This window comes from Sesamum indicum, linkage group LG5 (assembly GCF_026168435.1).
Source record: "Sesamum indicum cultivar Baizhima isolate 11 linkage group LG5, ASM2616843v1, whole genome shotgun sequence".
Lineage (NCBI taxonomy): Eukaryota > Viridiplantae > Streptophyta > Magnoliopsida > Lamiales > Pedaliaceae > Sesamum > Sesamum indicum.
Genome location: NC_142661.1, coordinates 990,209 through 1,008,429, shown reverse-complemented (window position 1 = coordinate 1,008,429; position 18,221 = coordinate 990,209). Strand labels below are relative to the sequence as shown.

Below are 18,221 nucleotides of genomic sequence, written 5' to 3'. Positions count from 1 at the left end.
GTGGGGGTGTGGATTTGGAGATGTTTGGTGAAGGTGGTCGACAATGACGGAGGAAGAGAAGGCAATTTTTTTAATTAAGGTGTGAAATTACGATTTTATCCTGCCTTAAATCCAATTACATGCGTGAGTTCACATGAACGGAACATTCTTCTTTTATTTGCCAAAAAGTATAAAAATAGGCAACGTGCAAAAAAAAATAAAGGTCGAATGGTCGATTTGGGGGGTGGAAGAAGAAAAAGTTGGGTAGCAAAGTGCAAAACCCCATGTATGTTGGGAGTGTCTGCTAGAATTGACATTTAGGATAATGACAAGTGAGCGGGGTTTGGGGGGGCGGGGGGTGGAGATTTGACCTAGCTGGTGAGGTTTGAAGTTTGAATAGTGTTGGTTAAGGGCGGGGGTGGGTTGGGGCAATGCAAAACTAATTCTAATAATTTGGAGTCATTTCAAATTTGACTGTTTTGAAACTCTAAATTAACCCATGTTCGATCAAAAGTTGTAGAAAATATTAAGAAACGTTACAAAAATCACACACACACACACACACCCTATAGATGTTAACTTTTAACAGAAGAGACCACGTGAAAATCACGTGCTCTAATAAGCTCAAAAATGAGGGGGAAAGTGGTGGGGAAAAAAGAGTCATTTGTGAACTGTCTTCATTTGTATATTCTTATTCTCTTTATCTTTGGTCTATTTTATGGCTACCTCAACAAGAATGAAAATATAAAGATATAAGTGAAAAATTGTAAATACATAATATTGTGTTGGCAGTCCTAAGGAGGAATCCTTTTCTTTGCCTCCATTTCTCTTACAATTTCCCTCCTAAATCCCAATGTTATAACTTAATGTCTGTTAGTAGGGGTTATTTTTGCCACGTTTTTGGAATTTTTTTGCAACTTTTAAAGAAACATAGAGTTAATTTTAAAATCTCATACATCTTGAGGACAAGCTTGAAATAATCCTAAATTATAGAACTAGTTTGCAATTTCGCCCTGAGGTTGGAATAGCCCCCGACTTCTGATGGGCCGATGGGAGGTGGGTTGCTGGATAAATGGAAATGGTAGGTTGGGAGTGATTTGGGAAGCAAAAATTAAGACAAAAAATGGACGGCAACGGGGTGGATTTGTCCGGATTAGAGACTTGCCCTAATTTAAAAAAAATAAAATAAAATCCGTCTCGTCAGTTTTTCAATCTCACCCTGTATAGTCCTGCCCCAGACCCATCGAAAAGTGTACGAAATCTATCCCAATCAAGACGGCTCCTGATCAGGGCCTTGGTGGTCCTGCGCTATTACTATTTATCCTTGACCATATATTAATCAAAATTCAAGTGTGGTAAGTGTCAATGTAGAATGATTTAGGGAACAAAGAATACTACTATGCAACTCTTCTTTGATTGATAAAAATACTGAAACAAGACATAATTTAAAATTCACTTACAGGGCATAGTCGGTAATAACAAATCTCAATTGCTCATATTTCTGGAGATCAATATGCTAATTCAACTATTACAACATTAAAACTGTTGTTGCATGCAGATGGATGTCGATTGAATAGGGGGTTAATGTTGAACTATGATGCATACACACAAATACACCCACATGGACCCAACACAAAATACTTTAAAAAATTAGACATGATATGGCTATATATAATATATATTTTTATTATATATTTTCAATTTTTCATAAAATTAAAATATACAATATAAAAATATTAAGATAAAATATGCCTTACATCTAAATTCTTAACCAAATATGGCCTAAAAATTATACATACTCAGTTTATTTAAAAAATACGCAATAAAAAAATTCTTATTATTCAAATTAGTTAAATTATCATGAACATCTCTCGAATATTTAGTAATTTCATCCTAAATTTTTAGTTTGAGATGAGTGGGTTAATTCTTTTTCTTTTTCATTAAGTCCAAAACTCAATTTTTTAAAGACTACCCAAAATTGAAATTTATAAAACAAAAGATATTCTAAACGTGTTGGATACGCCTTCAAAACATATCAAACACGCCACCAGAAGTGTCTGTGGCTTGTCCCACACCATGTTCTTTTTTTATTTTTTATACGCTGATACCGTGTTCAAAGCGTGTTCGTGTCCGTGTCCAACACTACACCGAGTAATTTTTTAGAGTGTTTCAGAAATTTAAATGTTCAATTAACCTTCAAATATTCTCAGAAAGAAAGGATGATAGTGACCTAATTCTGGATTCATTGGATTCTACTTTAATCTATATCTTACAAATATAAAGGTATACCAAAAAATTACAAGGCATCTTCAACATAAAACCTTCTTGATCTAAATGGGACAGACCCAATGGGAACTGAAGAGAGAGAGAGAGAGTGATGGTGGTAAAGCATTTTTACTGCATATTTTTCTCTATATTTACTCCAGAAAAGAATGAAGAATACCGAAATCGTGTCGATAGGAGATGGAAGATACCCTGTAGACTTGTGTTGGACGATTCCTTGATGTTACCATACTGAGAAAACTAACTGCAAACATGCACCTCAATGGCTGCACCCAATTCACTCAAAGCAAACTTAAGGTGGAAGGTTGGGACTGAGGTGAAACGGGCAACGAGACTTGCTCCATAAATGGATTCCCGAAGGGATTTGAGGAATCAATCCCAACCATTGATATGTCTTGCTGCTGCATCATCATCGACACTTCTGGTTGTGGCATTGGAATCATCTGCATGAAATCATCACCGGTAAACGATGAATCTTGATTCTGTACAAGTGCTGGTTGCTGCGGTTGGGTGATTCCAGCAATCTGCATGTAATCAAAAGGGACAACTGCTTGTGATTGTTGGGGAGCTGCTTGCTGCTGCATGAATGCTGCTTGCTGCACCTGCATGAAACTAGGGTGCCCTACGCGGCTTGGATCATAAAACATCTCTTGATTATAATCATCCGCTTCAAAAGGATTAGAAGAGACATTAGCAATCTGATAAGGTCCATTTGTATTTGCTTTCATCACTGCAGTATCGTATAAACTGTCCAGTATTGATCTGTCCAGTACACCGCCCTGCTTTTACATATTCAATGAGTAGTAAAATAAGCATTATCTTAAAAGATAACGCGTCTCAGTAATAAACAAAGATAAAAAATTATAGTACGACTACAAAAAAATATGCTTTAACTCCTCATGCTAACACTTTCACTATGCCTTGCTGCACATCTATGCAGAACATTGAGGCATATAAAAACATTCAACCTCTTCCATGGTTGATTTATCCCTTATATTTTGCAGGCATGTAAGGGATGCGTAAAAGATAGTAATATTAAGTTCCTCTCCTCTTTATATATGGTCATTAAGTCCGTCCATATAAACTTATAAATAGAAGCAATGATAGTTTTGTAATACTTGCAAATTTGCAGTAGAACATATAACTAAGGTGAAATCAACTTTAAATGCACAAATTGATGCAAGTTTCTGAAGAAACTAAATTACCTTGTTCGGTGCAGCTAAGCACACGTAAGAACTTGGTTCCACAACTGGTACTGTAGCTAGTGCAAGCTCCCAACTAGGTGATTGACTTGACAACTCTGAACTTATCGTGGGATCAGACAAGTCTTCTACACATACTTATAGAAGAAAATCACTTACTTGCCCATCAAGTGAACAATCCAATACAACAGAGAACAAGAATCACCTGGTGTAATAATTGAATCAGGAAGAGAATTTCCTGCATCCTGTTTAGATTCTTCTTGACTTGGCTCGTCCCAGCTCTGAGAATGAAAATAAAATTTGCAAAGCTACTAGAAACTTGTCCATATTTGATTCAGAAGATGAAATGGATCAGACTACCCACCAACAAATCAGGAATCAGTGGTGCAGCATCTGTATCACGCTTCTCAGTTTTTGTGCCCTCCTGACAATCAGCATATGGGTTTGATCCTTCTTCATTAATGTCTTGCTTAGAATCAGTCTCCACATTAGCCCCAGGAACAACAATCACTTTTGGAGTACTGTAGTTATCATCATCGAGTTGGCCCTAAAACAAAAAGCATTTTCAGAGATGTTTCACAATCATGCACGAAGTAGGGTAAATTCATAGACTTTCAGATGTCCACTTCACATGATTGGAAGCTTTGCAATAGCAGAAAAGTAGAAGCTGTGGTTATCATTTAAATAGGTGGACAATCATTTTGGTCAAAAGGTGATCAATTCTTAAAGAACAAATAGTAGCTAATTCAAAAGAGAGTTTGAAGTACTCAAGGCTTTAAAGATATCAGGCATGAGTACATACACCTCTCCAGGGAAGCAGTAATGCTTCTGGGGCATCCTTTACATACTCTTCCATGGCTGTTAAAAATGAAGCGGGGGCCTGCAGTTTGATAACAAGGCAAATGAAGGAGTGAACAAGATGAGAAATATTGTGAAATAATGTAAGGATCATAAGGAACAAGAAACCAATAAAAATGGCAGTATTTGGTTCCAAACCTGTTCTATTTTGACGTACTTCTGCTTGCGTCCAAATTCAAGACTCCTGCACATCTCAAAGAACCCAGACAACTTCTGGGCCTACAGCAACATGTGCAAGTATTAGAATGGAGCTACAAATCCAAGAGGCATGTATCCTTACACCACATATTGTAGAACACAAAACATACTTGTTCTCCTGCCCTCCGATAGATTTCAAGTGCTTTGACAGCATCACGACGTTGCATCTCAAAAAACTGTTAAGAGACAAGTTATTCCCAGTCCTAGTAAAGAAACTTTTGACTTGCATGAAAGTAAATGAAAACTATTCGAACAACTACAAACCTTGTCAACCAAAATAAGTACACCATCTGTTATTCCCACATAAAGCCTCACGCTTTCTGCTGCAACCTGAAGGAGAACATTATCAATCCAGAATAAGCTATAACCTAATAAGTGGGGATGAAAAGAGTATAAAAAGTTAATAACTGCTCACAATTGAAAGGGCATACTGAATGATGAAATTGTATCGAGCTGCTCCAACTGGCTGCACAATGTCAGGCAATCAACATATCCCAAAACTTACAAGCAACTTTTTTTGTGCAATGACTTGAATAAATTGATGGTAGAGGCGTGTTCCACTAGAAAAAAGTCTATGAAATCCTGTCCATTTAACTGCCAACCCAATACCTGGCAACCAAGAAGGCGGAAAAGAAGCTGTTGCAAAGCAGGTAAGTGCTCGAGCAAGGCAGGAGTGTCAAACTTCTTCGTTCTCTGTAAAAGAACAGCTAGCTTATTACAAGAAGTGGAACATATTACCAACAAGCTCATCATTATTCCAAAAGAGCTACCATGATAGCACCAAAAAATGTTGAAGTCATAGGGAACAAATATATTCGCAGATTTCAAGCCACGCACAGATAATTTGGACCTAACATTTATACCAATAGTGGACTTCTCTCAACATAATACTGAGCAAACATGCTAAAGAGCAAAGGGGAAGAGTGTGTTACCTAATAATTTGTAAAGGAAGAATGAGCCTTCAGAGATGTCATGATAAAATGTATCCAAATTAACGCAACATTTTTCTGAATGGAAATAAAGGATTAAACCAAACCAGCAATATTACTATCTGATACTATCTTCATGCATACCATAATCAGCATCATACTCACGTATGGATGCACCTTTTGTCTGTAAAACATTCTCAGCTTCGTAATTTTTCACATTTGTAGCTCATAGATTATATGCATAAAAAGTAATCTTACTTTTTACTTGTGAATTTTTTTTGAGTAAACTAGTTCCAGGTTGATGGCCAATAAAGTGATTTTACAATAGAAAATATTTTAAGTAATCGTTTTTCTATTGACCTTTGCCAATTTAAACCAGGAGCTGGATCTAGTGAAACTGCAGAAGGTAAGATAAAAAGACTAAGAACATGTACAAACCCAGCCGAATTTGAAGAACAAGGGAAAACTATATACTTAACAGAATTCTAAATTCTAAGGTAGTAGGTAACACAAAATTTAACCATGATGTCCATTTACAAAAGATACATACCGTATGATCCCTATGGAAATCATATTTTAGCACACGGAAACATTCCAGGCACTCCTCAATATACAGAGCATATGAACGGATCCAAGTGGAATAATCCCATGCTTAGAAATAGAAAACCTCAAATGGTCAGTTCCCAAAAGTAAGCATTAGTGCTTGCTAAAAGTAAAAGAATGGGGGTACCACTGGGGCTTGAGTCATCCCTGAAATGTGATAAATTCAACAAATGACCTCCACCTTGGTTGTGGTAAATTAGTTCCTCACAAAATGAGTGATCAACTTCCCTCAATGCACGATGTATGACAATTAAAGTTTTCAGTGCAACCTGAGAAAGGAAAACAAAAGCTGTTTTAAGGGAAAATCAAATAAACAAAGAACAATGAGTTCCAGTAGACAAACTAGTAAGAAGATGGAATTGAATTGTAGAACCACAATCTAAGAGGGTAAAACAATAAAATTTTGAAACACTGGTGTAGAACAGTAAGTTCAAAGAAACACGAAAGCATATCTGTTCTGCAGATATGCTATTATATGTTTATATGTGTGTGTGTGTGTGTGTGCGTGAGTGCGTGCGTGAGTGCGTGCGATCGGAAAGAGCCAAAGAAAGAACTTGGAAGGTCCTTTCCAGTTCGAAATCATGTCCAATTGACAACAAAATGTTTCTTTCCTATCATAAGGTTTTCGTAAGTAGTGTTAGATATCAATTGTAACTGAGTCACACTCCAAGAACACTGTGAAAGTCAAAATGATGAAAAACAGTAACTCTGTTGTTTAAATCCCAGTATTATCAATCATATACAAAAACTTTTCTTTTTCAACTAGAAAATCTAAAGTGCTACCCGTACCAAATATAGTTTATTATTAGACAATATCCAATAATAATCCTCTGTATCATATATGAAGACTATACCAAGTTAGCAAATCAAGCATTTCAGGCTCTAAACCTTAGTATAGGAAGGAACAGAAAGGAATTACACTGCACCCTATATAAACCTTCTCTTGAAAATATAGAAGAATAAGAAGTAATAGTGGGTGTATCTACTAATATGATTTAACAAAGGACCAAAACAAAGCAGAAAGGTAAATATTGTATGTTCTTCTCGGAATGAGGATTTTTGGAGATGTCATGACTAAAACTTCTAGAACCTCACATTAATGAATGTAGAAAAAGAGAAAAAGATTGGTGGAACCATTTCTTGGGAGGACTCGTTAAGGATCTTTCCAACGAGCTCTTCACGGAACTTCTAAAATGGAAATTGCTTTTGGATAATTTGTAATCAACTGGTCAATTGCTTTTGGTAAGTTCTTTCTCAAAGACCACATGCCATTGGAATTTCCTCATTCTGGTGATTACAAATAACAAAACAAATAGAAATTGCTTTGAGGATTTTTCAGGAAACATGAGGTGGGAGGTAGTAACTTGCACTTAAAAGTAATTTTCTGAAAGAGCATATTCATAATTTGGCCTCTTCATAATTGGATTTTCAACTGATTGAGGCTAACGAAAATCATTAAGAAGTGCTCAACCTGACTGTATGAGTTCATCGGATTGTATAAAGTCATACTCTCGTGTTACAATTAGTATTATTTGATGAGACTAATTATTTCAAAAATTATTTGACTTTTTCTTAACACCAAAAGTTATTCAACTTAACCTATCTAAATTTGTAAATAAGAAATAAAAAGAAAAAAGAATTTGAGACAAAGCGTCCAAAGTATTACCACCCAATTACGTGTTTTGCCAAGACGCCTTGTAAGTGTATGTATGCAATAACCAACATCTGCTCGGGGTCTCGAACCAGAAACTGCACCAAGAATATCTGACAAGAGATGAAGAAATGGGCATTTATATTTTCAACTTCAAAGCTCAGGTAATTCAGAACTCAATTTCCATAAACCTCAGTAACATTGACTGAAGAGGTAAAGTAAGAATTTCACGATAATAGAATATAAGAAGGCCTGGGCACAGTGTTCTACTCACTTCTTACATGCTTCTCTTTTGGCAGGACTTCAAGGTGGTTTGTGGCTTTAAGAATGGAAACTTTTAGATCCTGAAACAAATAACTTGATGCATAACCTTATAAAATAAAGGGCTGTCAGCAAAATTGATGCCATAAATATCACCACCTTATATTCACTGTTGACTTTGGCGATTCCAACCTTAGTAGAATCTCTAATAGCTAGAATAGCTTTTCTAAGATTCTGTTGGCTACTACCACTTCCAGCAGCCATTTTGAAAGGAACCAAAAACCGAAGAAATCTAACAGCTGAATTGTGGAACCTATGATAAAAAGATAGGATGATTAAGTTAGTGAATCCTATCATCCTACTACTTGGATAGCAGATAAACATTGCCTACAAACTCAGCATGTCAACATGCAACCATTCTTCTCAGGCCTCACCATGAGGATGATAATAACAACAACAACATTATTGTCAACAACAAAACTTCATGGCAGACTTCAGTATACCAAGTTACAATATTCCATACAAATGAGATCAGCTCCCATATTCTGATGCTTAGGAGCCTCCAGTCTCCCTCTGCCCCTTTATATATGGTACAACCATTATTAGGGCGAAAAGGTTTCTCGCCTTATCTATTTGTTTACTTTCAATTTCACTGTTTCACTAAGTGCAATCCAAGATCATATCTTAACCTGCATTCAATGTCTCTAGTATTTCATATATGCGTTACAATATTATTTTCTAAAGTTCCTTTTTTCCTTTTCTGCCTCCCACAACTTAAGCTGAGAACAAACTTCAGAATAAATACTTCAAGTAAACAATTTTAGTACCATCACAACTAAATCATCACCATATTAGGAATACTGCCCACCAATTCATCGACCACTGGGGAACCTCCTTTTAAGATAATTTGCAAATGTAAACCTGGATTCTAGAAAGTCATAAACTCGACTGATTTGAAGTGGTTATTTAAATTATACAGCACGTTAAGGAAATCAAGACAAATAGTGCATTGTCGTCATCATTATTTTGTTTCATGCACAACCAGAGTTATTCCAAGAGAAATTTACAAATTGTTGTGACTACTTGAAGCTACGTCTTTGTAGAAATCAACTTATTGTATCCTGAATTCAAATTGGAATCCAGGACATCTTTGGTATGATGGAAGAGGATTTAAATACCATGAAAAATGTATTACTATATGTCAAATCCAGACCTCATGGCAGCAAACAGAAATAATAAAACATTAATATCACACAATTAAATCAATCAGGTCGAGAAACAACAACTAACAATCTTAAATCTGAAAACCTAGGGTACCAAAATCCTCCCTAATCATGACAACAACCAAATGCTCCAAACATAAAGCCATTTAAACTGCCGCTTTTTTCAGATTATACCAGAAAATAGAACAAACAGAACTTGCAACGGAAACAATCAAAACTATGCCTCAGAATTTTTATTAAAAAAAAAAATATTCTACTAATTAAAATCACTGTTGAAAATCTCATATGCAAGTGATCAGAGGGATACTCAGGTAGTAACAAGGCTAATGTTCCTCCAATTAAATTTTCAAGAGATAAACTTTCGCCATAATTAATGAAATGAGATGATCCGGATTATCCTGCCACTCAAAAACACTTATGTAATAGAAAGTAATCACATCAATATACCCATGCTCTACACATTCAATCCGCGGCACACAGTGGCCTATCGAATGCAACACATTTGGATATCATCACTACCGCCATTATCCACCCACCGCGGATCCTAATTGGTCAACAATTTTCCCCTTCCCGCGCATAATATAAGTCTGTGCGTTGCGGAGAGAGAGAAGTGGTCTTACCTTATGAAAGATCGCTCGCCGGTTGCCGGCAATCACGCCGTACCTAAACAGGAATAGATAAAACGATGATTAGCTATAGGTGCGATGAAAAGAAAATCTCCAGAGAGACCTTATTCCGGCCAGAGAATTGAATGAGGAAAATCATTCGGCATGCAGCTCCCTGTTCATGGAACAAATCAATCCCCTACGCATCTAAATTATTGGTGATGTTTACACGTTGCATGCTTTTCTTCACCATTAACTACGTTTATATTTCTGTTATTACACTTTACATCTATCTCATTATATTATACATCTATGTTTAATTTTTTATTTGGGTAAACTATAAATTATGAAATTTGTCATAATTACGAATACTCATTTATTTTTTTATTTCATGAAATATTATATAATTTTTGGGTTAATTACATTTTGATCCCTATAATATGTAAAAATATTAAAAAAAAAAAAACCTATGAAATTTTTAATGTAAAAAAGCATTCTTATGTTGTCACCTCCTAATCAACTTAAGCCTATTTTTTAAAAACAATGACTAGAATACCTCTTTTAATCAACCGGTCAAACTAAATCTATTAATATAAAATTATTTTAATGTATAATATATATAATTTATAACTATTAAAATATATTTATAATATATAAAACAATATTATTTCAAAATAATAATCATAACCCAACCCCACCCCCTACCACCCACTATTCACCCCCCCTCCCCCGCCCAACCTCTTCCCCTCTCCCCTTCCGACTCGCCCACCCAACGTCGCCCTTAATGGATGGGCGACTGCTGTCGTCCAGGGGTGAGGAGGGCTCCTCTACTTCTTTTTTTTCAAATATATAGTTTTTTTTAATTAATTAAATTAAAATAATCTTTTATTATTAATAAATATATATAATATTATATATATTAGATGTGAGAGAAAGACAAAAATATTAAAAAAAAAAAAAAAGAGTACTTTCGTAGCCAATTCACAGTCAAAGTCCGTGCTGCCCAATTTTTATACGGAGAGGTTTTTTTAACTTTATTTGATATCACAGAGGGTGTAATTGATACTTTAATTTTTATAGGGAGTTTTTGCATATTTTTATTATTACAGAAGGAGTCTCTGGATTTTTTCCTATAATGCTTGAATGGAAGTTTAGAATTGTCAACTTTATTCTTGATTTTAATTTTTAAAAAAAAAGCTTAAAAAATTGTAAATATACTAGACAATGCAGATAAAAAATTTTGAAAAATTATATAAAAAGAAATTTCCAATTAATTCATAAAAAAATTCAAAAAAAATTAAAATAAAAAGTTATAATTCATAATTCACAACAACTTTTTGGTAAGTCACCACAAAAAAAATAATGAAAATCCAACGAAAATTAATAGATTTGGTTAGTTGTCGGACATCCGTTAAAAAGTATTGTTAATTTTTCAAACAATAAGAGGTATTAGTAATTATGTCGAATCTTATCAAAGCTTGATTTTACTATTTAGATTTTGAGTTTTAAAACTTGATTATTATATTTCTTCCCCCATCAAAAAATTTATTTGTAATTTCACCCCAACAAATTATGAATATGCACAAAACTTCCTAAAACAATAAGGATATTACAAGACAGCCTCCAAACTTTTAAAAAAGAAGTTCACTGTCTTTTGTGTTACCATTCGACTTTTTTCCCCTTTAAATTCAAAGCACCGTATTATCTTTTCTTTTTCTTTCGAAAAAACATTTTACCTATTATTAATTTTTACAAGAAATTTTATGGTATTTAAACCCCGTTAAAAGTAGAAATAGAAGATAAGTTTGAACGTGAAATATGTCCCTCTAGTTGATGTAAATAAATAAAGGGTAAATTAAACAAGTTTCCCTAAAATTTGACATAATTACAAATATCTAATTTTAACAGCCATTTAATAATTAATTCAATCCGTTAACTTTCTATCTTTGTCCACTTTTTATGGTAAATTGGGCAAAATACACGTGTAAACCATAAATTACAATTTTATATATTTTTTAAAATTTTCAAAAAAATTTAAGTGGATAATTTTTTTAAAATTTTTCTATCCACCTAGTCAAATTATTTTATAATTTTTAATTTTTTTTTAAAAAAAATAATAAGTCCAAAGTTCACAATTCCAAACCTCATCCAAAGGTAACATAATTTTATCAAATATCATAAGAATATTTGTGATTTTTCAAACAATAAAAAATATTCATAATTACGATAAACTTCATGGAGTTTGTTGTAATTTATCCATAAATAAAATGCGAAATTACAACAGAAGATGTACTGCAGGCTGCAGCTAACCAGTCCTGCATAAACCATAAATTATTTCCCAAGTACATATCCTCCCTCCTCCAAGAGATCATCTTTATACATCAAGAATCCAAATTATTACAAAAAAATTACCCAGTTAGAAGCTGTACAAAACAGATAATTTATTCCAAACAAAACTGTCATAATCTCCTCTACGACGTGATTTGATCACATAAATTATCACCAGCAAATCCAGACATTACGGTATGTATTGTATCCTACAGACAACAATGGCGCGGTCGGGACGATACCTATACTCCCTCTCGGCTAAGACTCTAAGGCCGTCTCATGGCGATGCAATTGCTGCTTCTCTGCCAACATCTCTGCGTGTTGCTCTAAGTACTCTCTGCTGTTCATTTCCGTTAACCTGCATGAAAATGACAGATAATCGCCATTTTCAATCTCACAACAGAACGACTAGACGTAGTTGATTACGAAATATTACACAGCCTCTTACCTACTAATGGTGCGATCTTTTGCAAAACCTAATTCATTGTCGACGCAAATGTCGGAGTCGTCTGATTTCCTCGATCTTGAGGAGGTTCGGGGTGCCAGGTGCTGAGCATCAGCTATTGTTACAATCCGGTCCAGAAGTTCGACTGGCGTCCCCTCGGCCGTGCACAATAGTCTCGCTCTGTTCTCGTACATGACCTATACATGCAACAGAGTCGGAAGCCATTTTTAATTCTTTGGAAAATGTATACATGATTCACATGATATATCTGTATAAACAAAGTCGAAGTTGATATCCCATGATAAGTATTTGGTTAAATATAAGTAATTGATTTAATATGTAATAAAAGAATTTAGGAAGTGAAGAACTAACATCAATTAGCGTGACAAACCGATATGCTGCTGTCCTATTGGAGAGCCCAAAAATCGGCACACCTTCCAAAGCCAGCGTATGAAAGTTCTCTGGTAAAATGGAAAATAAATTACCAATTATTTCTACCTTGTGAAGGTTCAGTAAAATAGGATAATTACACTAACACCTCTGATGTTTGGACACGTTTGACAAAAAAGTGTCTCGATTCTGTAAAATTACACTTTGCCCCTCCAGTCATGTTTATGCTGGATAGCTAGGGTGGAATCTGTAAAACATGAGCGCAAGGGGTGCATGTGTGGATTGAGGGGTTTTATGGTAATATGCATATAGCTCAGGGAGTGTCTTATGTAATTATCCGTAAAATATGAAGCGGGAAGTTGAATTGTCTTCAATGGGACAAAAATGAAATGCAATATTCGTTCTTGTCTCCTCAGGACTCAACCAAATGTCATGCCCTTAAAGCCTTGCTATTCTATTGAAGAAAGAAGAAAATTCAGCTTAAAATGACTTACTGAATAACCCAAAATAGTCGGCAGCTCCAAGAGGTCTGTCGCAGAGCTCCTCAAAAGGAAAATAAGCACATCCATTGGCTCCCAGTGGAACCTAAAGAAGTATGAAAATTGACAAAAAAAAGAAGAACAATTAAAGTGAATCTAAATCGAATTTCATATGCTATATTAGCACAGTAGTAAAATATATAAATCAGAAGGATGGCATACCTGCAGTTTCCTGCCCATAACAACTTCGACCTCCTGCGGTACAGCTACGTGATCACCGATTAATTGTTGAAATTTCTGCTTCAGAAGGGTAGATAAATGTCTTCCAACAAAGTAAAAACCTTGCTCTGCCTGGAATTTGAGTAGAAACCAATCATTTCACAGTACAATAGAACAAACAGAAACACATGTATATACATGCATTTGTTGTATATCCAGGAAGAAAGATTTCTTATCAAGTATACTCTGCAATGAACCAAACTTGAGAGATCAGGACTATACCGATGTCATTTTCCGGTAGTCAACAGATGAACCGATTTCATGAACTACACATCTTTCCTACATCAGAATCAAGTCCAAATTGTTAAGGGATTGAATTAATATTACGGTAGATGACTATAAACAAGAAATTTCAAGAAAACAAGTTAAGACTTTAAGAAGTAGAATTTCCTTTCTCCATGGACTTAAATAAAGATGAACTTCTTTCCTCTAGCCCCTCAACAACCAAAATTTACACCTTCAGCCTCATGTCAGCATTGCCATATTGTGAGAGTGCATAGAGATAGATACGTACCTTCAGAGTAGCAATAAATGGAAGAAACAGATCCCTTTGTAGTCCTCCTTCGTAAAGGTTATCCGGAGCTCTGTTCGAAGTGGCGACAAGAATCTATTCATTTATCACATCACAAATTACCTAGTTATTATGCTACTCAGCAAGCATGGACGAGTGTATGGCCTATTAGGAAACAGAAACGGGGATATTAAGATTTACTTACAGCTCCATTGCTGAATAAGTGTCTAAATAGACGATTCAGAATCAAGGCATCAGCAACATCATTTACCTAAGGAAGAAAAGGACAAAACAAACAATTAATACCAGCTAGAAAATAAAACATTTTACAGTGTTTTCCATGACCATCTCATGTTTTTGTACCACATGCGATAGCACCTCGGATTGATCATCCAGCAAGAGATGTATAGGATAAAGTGGACCAACTCGACAAAAAAAGTAAAAATGCTAAAACACATCAGTGACTAATGTACCATGAACTCATCAAGACATAACAGTATAGCTTCATCTGAAAGCTCTCCAGCAACAACTTCTAAAGGATCTGCCACACCCTTGTGCTTCTGCAATAGAACTTTATCACATTGTTGAAGTGTTCATCATGAATAATATCACATAAACTTCCGGTTAAGGTCCTCAGGAACTACTTGAGGTAGTTAGCCATAGTGATAGACTTGCTAGTTGTTACTCCCTGCTTTTGATAGAGGCTGATGCATTTAATATTTCAACTGTTCCATATAATTGCGATTTACTCAAAATAAAATTAACTTAGACCGTCTCCTCATTGAAACAAAATATCAACAACACAACAAAATCCTCAAGATCCTCCAAGTATATAATTGTCCAAAGCTTGGTAAACACTCTTTTCAATTAAATTTAGGAAAGTTTCTTGTTTGGAAGAAGGGTACAAGAAATCTATTATATACAACATAATTAAGCAAAAGGCCCTTGAAACCTTCGAAGCATGATCTTGTGTGGAGGTTGCATGAACACTCTGTTTTTATGCCAAAACCCCAAAAAGAAATTTTCCTATTTTTTCATGCGAAGGAAAACATTACAAATCCAGTAGAAACTATGCAATACTTGCTGTCCTCTACAGAGTTTTTTTCCATAGAGCTTGGTAAAATATGATACAACTTGAGTAGACTTTCCAGACAATCAAGTAAACAATCAACAGGAGTATAATAGGATAGTTTCGTACTTGCAAACGGCTGTGAACATTTAGCATGAAGTCATGGAAATGGATCCTTTTCTTCCTCCAGTTACCAGGTCTGACAAGACGTGAAGCATATCAGAAACTAAAACAGCACCAAATTTTCGTTGATTGTGAGCCTAAAACTCATTTGCAGACCGGTATGAGGCCAATTACAATATTGCAAAAGGTTAAGTCAAAAGTGATTCTTACAGCTGATCAAAAAACAGGTCCATCAGCATAGTCTTGCCGGTGCCCACTCCTCCGTAAAGGTAAAGTCCTTTAACGGGAGCAATTGAAGTTTGGGGTATGAAACGGGACCATAACCACCTACTCCTGCACAAAAAAAAAATCATGCAACAATGATATTTTATGTTAAGCAAGCAGGGAACTACCTACCCTATGGCATTTCGTGATAGAAACAGAGACCTGATTAATATTTACCTCCCGGCTTTCTCAGAAGTGGTATATCGATCCAACCGGCAAGCTTCTGCATTTTCAACAAGCTCCTCATATAGTCTTTGAAGCTCCCCCAAGGTACCTAACTGCAAAGTCATAATCCATACATCATATTAGGTTGGAAAAAGAGTAACCTAAGACACTGATCTCAAAGTTAAACCTAGTTTGAATCATCTGGATAACTTTAAGAAGTACATTAGCAATCCAAGCATCTACCGTAAGCAATCAGCTCTAGTTAATTGCCTGGGAGTTAGGAAGAAATTCCAGTTCAACCTAGTCTTGTCTACTTTAAACTGTGACATCAATTGAGTGAGTTTCTTCGTAGCTTCCCATGATTGTAGCAACAAACTAAGCATATTAGTAATATTGGCGGTATTTATCTGTTAATTTAGCAGGTCTTAAATGCAATGCTGTGGTAATCAGCAAGCCGCAAAGTAGTGGATTTTCATTTACACATCAAAATAGCAATATACCTAAACCCACATAAAAGCTAAAAATTTCCATCTATCACTCAGGATCAACAAAAGAACATCCAAGAGTATGATAAACAAACATACTTGGCAGGCATCTCCATCCAAAAGTTCACCAGCCGTAATCCTTCTCTCATATTCAACTAGAGGTCCCCCTCCATTCAGTTCTGCCATAAAATTAATCGAAGTGAAGACAAGGATAAACGTCAGACTTTTACTTGCAGATACGAATTCCTAGTTACAACTTTTGAAACTTCAAATCAATAATACAACCTCCAGTGGTAATTTTAGCTGCATCAGTAGAGATAGTTCTGTAGATCCTGTATGACTGATGTCTACACAGAAAAATGTCTGCACCACTGGCTACATTGTATATAGAGCGATAATTTGTATTGCACCAAAAATCTTGTCCTTTCAAAGAACCATCATTAACAAAGTTTCCTCTACGCTGAAGAGCTGGCCTAAATTGCCTGACGGCCCGAATAACCGTCCTCATCTCTGATACAGAACTCAACTAAAGTTGAAGTGACTTAAAACTTCACCCAAATCTTATTCAGCAGACACACCTCAGAAGAGAGAATCGAAAAAAATGCTGAAACAACCTGCAATCCAAGAAAAGAAAAGGGTCCAAAGAAACTTTTAATTCATCCATTCAGTAAACAACCAATCTTTAATCTAATATCAAACTGGACATTCGTTAACTGTAACCCAAGAGCAAATATGAAAATAAATTCGGATTTAATATTCCTACCAATAATTGCACATCTTTACAACCTGGGGCATCTTGTCAACAAAATAATAAATTTATCAACCAACCAGCCGGGAAAAAGAAAGGAAAACAGCAAAACAAAAATTCAACAAGAACCGAAAAAAGCCTGTCATTGAAGAAAAATTCATACCATTAAGTTCAAGAACGAAAACCCAAGATTCTCCATGCAAGAAAATTAAAAAAAAAAAAAAAACAGAGAGATAAAGATTAAGGAAGAAAAATTCAACAAGCAAACCTGATGAATGCCGCCGCAGAAACCCAGAGATGGTGAAGAACTGATCTTTCACAGATTGAAACTGGATTTCTGGATTGTTCATACCATTGAAGCAAGTAGACAAAAATTATCCACGTGCATGATAAACTGAAAATCTACAGACAGACTGTGGCCATAGTTGCCCAGATTCTTGAAAGAAACGAGAAAAGATGATTTTTTTCTGAAAAATTACGAAAAAGAAGGAAATTTTAAATCTTAATTTTGGGTATTACGTTTCTTGAGATGATAAATCCTATATTTTGGGAGAGTCTTCGGAGAAAGGGAGTACAGGATCTGGTTTTCTCCAATTCTTTTTTAGCTTTATTTCGCATGCTTTTCTCTCTCTCTCTCTCCTCTCTCTCTCTCTTGCGAAAGTAGTTGAGGTATATTCAAAGGATTAACTATTGCTAATCTGACTTGGATTGAAGTCATGTCCATCAGACTGCCACCTTCGAAATTACAATGTTGCCCTTATGCATTTTTTGATTTAGGATACTCTATTAAAAAAATATAATTTTAATTCTATAATTTACGAGGATGGCAATTTTGGATCTTTTTGAATTAATTTTTGTAATTTAATCGTGTATTGTAAAATCTTTTGGCAATTTTCATTCTTTTTCGTCACCAGTTGGCCAGAAAATTACTTGTGATTTTCACCTGACCCAATTAAATTATTTTTCAGTCTTGTAACTCAGGGAATGTTTAGCAATTTTAATCCTATGACTTAAAAAAATTTACATAACGTTTGAATTTGTATTTTTGAGTGTTTTGTTTTGTATTCAGGAGATAAAGAGAAAAATAGATATACATAAGTGTGTGTTGAAGATAGATGGTGTGTTTGGATTAGTGTTTTGAGG

At 35.1% G+C, this 18,221-nt stretch overlaps 2 protein-coding genes across 2 annotated transcripts; both read right to left on the bottom strand.

Annotated features, from left to right (window-relative positions):
• Window positions 1–2,146: 2,146 nt before the first annotated feature.
• On the bottom strand, window positions 2,147–10,047 carry LOC105162885 (putative clathrin assembly protein At5g35200). Its single transcript, XM_011081045.3, has 16 exons — window positions 9,808–10,047; window positions 8,124–8,277; window positions 7,978–8,047; window positions 7,719–7,816; window positions 6,180–6,321; window positions 6,000–6,100; window positions 5,130–5,213; window positions 4,936–4,986; window positions 4,785–4,850; window positions 4,631–4,696; window positions 4,461–4,541; window positions 4,267–4,344; window positions 3,829–4,011; window positions 3,670–3,745; window positions 3,468–3,592; window positions 2,147–3,041 (listed from the first exon to the last, which is right to left on the bottom strand). The coding sequence occupies exons 2-16, from the start codon at window positions 8,226–8,228 to the stop codon at window positions 2,544–2,546; spliced, it is 1,824 nt and encodes a 607-aa protein (XP_011079347.1). The 5' UTR covers window positions 8,229–8,277; window positions 9,808–10,047; the 3' UTR covers window positions 2,147–2,543.
• Window positions 10,048–12,082: 2,035 nt separating this feature from the next.
• LOC105162886 (uncharacterized) lies at window positions 12,083–17,751 on the bottom strand. The gene is made up of 15 exons (XM_011081046.3): window positions 17,347–17,751; window positions 16,616–16,944; window positions 16,430–16,509; window positions 15,858–15,958; window positions 15,627–15,749; window positions 15,423–15,492; window positions 14,698–14,784; window positions 14,430–14,495; window positions 14,228–14,320; window positions 13,936–13,992; window positions 13,657–13,785; window positions 13,450–13,540; window positions 12,938–13,026; window positions 12,569–12,762; window positions 12,083–12,478 (listed from the first exon to the last, which is right to left on the bottom strand). Exons 2-15 carry the CDS (start codon window positions 16,836–16,838, stop codon window positions 12,379–12,381), a joined length of 1,503 nt encoding a protein of 500 aa, XP_011079348.1. The 5' UTR covers window positions 16,839–16,944; window positions 17,347–17,751; the 3' UTR covers window positions 12,083–12,378.
• Window positions 17,752–18,221: the final 470 nt, after the last annotated feature.